Below are 6,000 nucleotides of genomic sequence, written 5' to 3'. Positions count from 1 at the left end.
TAGATAGATAGATAGATAGATAGATAGATAGATAGATAGATAGATAGATAGATTAAATCTTTAACACAACATCAGTCACACACATGAATACACACACATATTTTATGCACTAAAAGTGACACAGTGCAGCATGCACAGTTAAAATGTATGTAAATGGAAAGTATTTACCACAGTGCTGATGTCTGAGAATAGAGAAGAGATCAGTGTTTGTAGTTTGACTTCTATTCTCCCTGAACTATTAGGGTTTGTACCAATGAAGGGGTGCTAATACACACACACACACACACACACATACACACACACACACACACACATTTATTCATTAAACACACATTCCCCACATCTGGGATTGTCAATGATTAATTTTGGCTGCTGTGCTGTTCACTCTGTGTGTTAAAAAAATGTCCCAGACCCTTCTCTTCTCTGCTTCTCTGCCTGTTCTTGTGTGAAAGTTATTAAAAGGCAAAACTACCTTTGATACTCTATCACCCTTCTCCCAGTACGGTAAAAACACAACTAACCAACCAAGCAACCAACCAACCAAACAAACAAACAAACAAACAGGAAAAACCTCCAGCCAACAATGGTGCTGTGGTCATGAAGAGTTTCAGCCTAAACCTAAATAGACTGAGATCATTTCCACAACAGACAAGAAAAGTCTGAATAAAATAGTGGTGTTTAGGGGACTGGATGCACAACTGATCAAACCTCGTTAAAGACTGATGTGTCAAAGACTGACAGTTGACAATACTAAATGTAGATGTATTATAATGAATATTTTATGTGTCCTCTCTAAAGGTCTCTGCAGTCACCCAACATCTGTCGGTTCTGTTACCATTTCATTTCTCTTCTCCTTTCCCCTCTCTCCTCTTTGATAATTACATCTCTCTCTCTCTCTCTCTCTCTCTCTCTGTAGATATTGTCTTTTTATACTTCTTATTTTTCAAAATATATCACTCTGTAAGAGAGGAATAATTACTGTACTATTTCTTATTTTATTTTTGTATATTTTTCTTATTTTCTCTGTCAAATTACTGTCTGACATTGATGTATATGTATGTATATGTTATGTACATATATATACATATACATTCATTGATGGTAGAATAATGACTTTACTTTTAGAGAATACATCTGGCATGTATATGTAACTTTTCTATGGCGCTACGTTCACTTGATGACATGGAGTCACATCCCACTCCAGGCATGGGAGGCAGGCGTGTTAGTAAGGAAGTTCAAAATTCCATAGGGTATAGTCTCTAGCACCAACACAGCACTGTAACCGCTGACTATCATTACATGTACATAACTTTTTATATACCACTATATTCACTTGAAGACATGTAGTCACATCCAACTCCTGACCATAAACTGAATATATTATAATTTATAAGTGAGACAGTGTTGTATTGTTCATGTATTAGTGATGGTGATCAGTGATCATTGGTGCATGTGTTCAGGGCTGGTTAAGGGACTGCATGTTGACCGTTTCTTTTGGGTGACGTCTGGTGATGTGAGGTCAGGGGTACAGAGGGAGTCATGCTTGACATGATTGAACTTGTTACTTTGACTTTTCTAGTTAATACATGTTATTTTTCTTGTGTTCTTAGTGATGCTCAGTCCAGACTGTAGTTTATAGTGATATGAGAGAAGATTCCTCATTCTCTGTACTCATTCTCTTAATCAATATACAGTCGTTGACACTTAAACTATCAGGTGAATTCAGAAAAAAATATAAAGAAAAGTTAAAGAATTATTCTTTATACATGAACAGATACATAAGGGTTTTTTTTTTTTTTTTTATTTTAGCGTCTGGTGGATGTGGGTGATTGATTGAAAGAATAATTAAAGAAACAGGAGAGAACTCAACTACCAGAATTTCAACTCAGCAGGCATAAGACAGAAACAGACACACACACACACACACACACACACACACACACACACACACACACACATATATATGTATGCAGGGCAGAGATGAGAGTTTGTGGTTTGACTTCTGTTCTAGCTCTTCACACATCTGGGTTTAGACCAGTGAGTGTAGGAGGAGCTGTTTAATGACCATATACACTCCTCACCAACATTCTCACACTCACACAGACTCATGATATGAGGTTTATGTCTGATATACTGAACAGTTTAGAACCATCAGTCCTCTACAAGATACAGTTAACATTCTCGGAGGAAGAGAAAAACTGAGCAACAAAATAAAATTAAAAGAAAAAGAAAAAAAAAAAATTATTTATCAGGTTCTAATACTGAACTGTAATATCAAGTCACTAGGTAATATATGTAATATAATGTCACAATTTGATTGTACATGACAAAAGACAATCGCTACACCATTAATGATCAGCTGGAAAATTTAATCATATCAGATAAAACACACGGAAAAATGCATTAATTTAATTCTTGTCACCAAAGAGACTCTATAAAACAACATGCAAAAAGACATGTTGTTGTGCTGAGCTGTTCACACTTATGTCTATTTGACTCATGTCTTAAGGTCTATGTGTTAAAATATCAGTATCACATGTTCTTCTCTTCTCAGAATTCTTTCTCTTTCTCATGAGCATTTCTCAGTAAAGACTGTCACTGTATTTAAAACCGATGACTGAGACACTCTGAATCTTCAATTTGAAAATATGTTTGTAGTCCTGTCGTGCAGTGACTGGAGAAGAGACTTTTGCAATATGTGGACTAATAAATGTTTCATCAATTCTGAGGGTAAACATGCTTTCCCCATGTCCCCCTGTTTCTCTCTCTCTCTCGCTCTCTCTCTCTCTCTGACCCTCTCTCCTTCTTTTCTCCCTTCTTTGACCCTCTCTCACTCTTTAATCTGTTCTGTCTCTTCCTGCCCTTCTGATCCTGGTTTCTTTCTTTTATGGCCTAGGACTCACGAGGTATTAGAAATCCGACTGATGCACTGATTGTAAGTCGCTTTGATAAAAAGCGTCTGCCAAATAACTAAATTGTAAATTGTAAATTGTAAATTGTGTGTTCAGGACTGATACACAAAACAAAAAGTCACTCTAACAAACACCAGGCTCAAGGTTTATAGCAGCAACATCTGTACCAATCGAACACAAGCTGATGACCATTAATTTTGAGGGAGACCAGATTGTGTGCGTGTGTGTGTGTGTGTGTGTCTGTGTGTGTGTCTGTGTGTGTGTCTGTGTCTGTGTCTGTGTCTGTGTTAAACCTTCAAATCTCTAAAGCGTTTCCCTCAGTACAATATACTAATACTCAGTGGACATGAAATTATAAGGTGAATTTACAAGAATGAGTCTTTATAGTTCCTACACTTTCAGTCCTTGATGAACCTGTTGCTCTTTCATTCTAACAATCCTGACTAATCCTCAGTGTGTTAATTAGTGGTCACAGGATGTCAGACACATTTAAAGGAAAGGAAAGTCCACCCACAGATGGACTTTGAGCTAGTCTGAGTCCAGCTGTACTTCACCCTTTCACCAACAGATGGAGACATTTAACAAAACTGCACCGTCTCCTCTTTTTTCATACCCATTAAAGTAGATGACTGTCAACAGGATGTATGAGCATAAGTGTCTCATGCAAGAAGAAAGCAATTAAAACTCCTCATCTACTAATTATGTGATATTAATTAATATTGGTACAAGTTCTCATATGTCAAACACAAAAGCATGTAAGCTGAGAGAGAGAGAGAGAGAGAGAGAGAGAGAGAGAGAGAGAGAGAGAGAGAGAGAGAGAGAGAGAGAGAGAGTGTGCAGTCAGTATGTGCAGTTAGGATGTGTTACATCCCTGAGTGACTTTGTTGTGAGTGACTTAACAGTCTATATAATTCCACTCATCCTCTGCTTCTCTAACTATAACTGAATAAACTAGACATGTGAAAGTTTCTATGATCACAAAGTCAGACAAATAATACAGTTGTAAACTCACATTAATATATGCTCTAAACGATCACTCATCTCTTTTCTCATACCCATTAAAGTAGATGAACCTGTCAGTCAGTTCTCTGTGTTAAACCTTCATCACTGAGATGTTTCCCTGAGGACAGAATTCAGTGACTCACTAACTTACAAAACTCAGTGGACTTATACTCACTCAGTGACCTCAGTGGACGTCTATACAGAATTTATAAGAGTGAGTTTCCATAGTTACCACTCTCTCAGTCTCTGATGAACATACTTTATCTTTTACTTACTGTTTCATTCCTGCAATCTTGACTTATCCTCACTGTGCTAGTGACCACAGGGTGTCAGACATGTTTAAAGGAGATGATTGAAACACTGAGCCTGATGAACTTGCATTCTGATCATTCTGATCTGTGACAAATGGTGGGAAGGATTTGACTGAGTGGAGTGTGATCAGGGTCAAAATCTCTCATTATCTGAAAATGCAATCAACTTGTGATTCATTTTAATTAGCTTCGTCACAAGACTTACATGAGAATGCTGAATTGAAATGCACTTTTTTATGGAAAGAAAATCATTTTTATCCAAAGATGTTATCTAGTGTTTGGTCTTGGCAATCCATGTTTTTTTTTTTTTTTTTTTTTTTTTTAATGCGTCACAAAATTATATTTATTCTAAAATGATTTCATAATGACGATCACTTAGACAAATAAAGTTTGCTTGACTAAGTTTCAAAACAAAGTAGATCACTGAGGTACAGCTGGACTTTTCAGCAATAACACAGGAATAAATATTCATTATTCATATCCATACACTTTTGTACAAATCTGTGCATTTGTACAAAGGCATGGGAGTAGTTGTAAGAACTGAGTTCAGAAGGGTTTTGTTTTCAAATCTTACGAATTTAAATATCTTAAAAAGCTGGATCTAAAAGCAGGACAAAACACAAGTTTCATAGAATTATGAAGAAGATGGTCATCTCTGTGGCCCGCAATCAGTATATCAGGCCGTGTGTCCAATGATAGGTATTTCAACCACAGTATTTGACAGGATTAAATATAAATCCATCACTCCTGTGCTCTGAGTTTGTGTATTTCTCTGTGTTTTAGTGCTGTGTGCTCTACTCCTCTCTGGACATACAAAAGGTGATGAAAGCATCGTGATTTTTTTTTTTTTTTCACCCAACCCTGTATTTGTCCTTTTTATGTTAAATTTCACTCACATGACTGAAAATTGGTCTAATTGATCATTTTGATGCACATCCTGTAATAGGACATCAGTGATTGACACCATACAGGACATCACACACACACACATAGAAAGTATTACAGTATGTGTGGGCTGTTGACATTCTGCTGGAATAGCTACAGGTTCCTTTCAGTATAGTTCTTACTCTTCCCTTCAATGTGAGAGGTGAATGATGGACACAAATGATGAGAGATTTTTGTTTTGTTTTGACGTTTTTCTTCTCCCTAAACCAACAGCATCACCAGCAGTTACACTGACTGTAAAACCACAGTCCCCTGTGTATCCTGGAGAGACAGTCACAATGACTTGTGCAACTGACTCTGTGAATTACTGGAGCTATAAGTGGAGAATTAGAACAACTAGGAATGGGAAGTATATCATTGAAGATCACACTTCACTTATAAACACATTCACCATTCAAGTAGCTTCAGTAACTGACCAGGGTGAATACTTTTGTCAGGGAGAGAGTAATGACAAATCCACATCCTCAGGATGGAGTAATCGTGTTACTCTGACTGTGAGAGGTGAGTGACTGATGTGATACAGACTTAAAGGGCAGTGTGATATTGCTGACAGTGTAGAGTCTGAACTATTCATTATTCTCCTACAGGATCAAAACCAAAACCTCAACTCACCCCCAGTCTGAAAGGAGCAGTACTGAGAGGAAACACAGTTACTCTGAGCTGTAAACTGGACCAGTCCACAGGATGGGTGTTTTACTGGTACAGACACACACAGGACTCTTCAGCACTGGCACAGACTGATAAAGACTCCTACACAATCAGTTCTGTTACAGACTCTGATGGAGGACAGTACTGGTGCATAGCTGGAAAAGGAAACCCAGTCTACTACA

At 37.3% G+C, this 6,000-nt stretch overlaps 1 protein-coding gene across 1 annotated transcript in view; it reads left to right on the top strand.

The window, feature by feature from the left end:
* Positions 1 to 5,448: 5,448 nt before the first annotated feature.
* Positions 5,449 to 6,000, top strand: part of LOC115816391 (carcinoembryonic antigen-related cell adhesion molecule 5-like) — a 38,616-nt gene continuing 38,064 nt past the window's right edge. The window contains exon 1 of the mRNA XM_030779348.1: positions 5,449 to 5,671. Within this exon, the coding sequence (XP_030635208.1) occupies positions 5,449 to 5,671 (223 nt within the window). The remainder of the gene's footprint in view (positions 5,672 to 6,000) is intronic.

This window comes from Chanos chanos, chromosome 7 (genome assembly GCF_902362185.1).
Source record: "Chanos chanos chromosome 7, fChaCha1.1, whole genome shotgun sequence".
NCBI classification, from domain to species: domain Eukaryota; kingdom Metazoa; phylum Chordata; class Actinopteri; order Gonorynchiformes; family Chanidae; genus Chanos; species Chanos chanos.
Note: the sequence above shows the minus strand (reverse complement) of the source record. Positions and strands in the feature narration are given on the sequence as shown.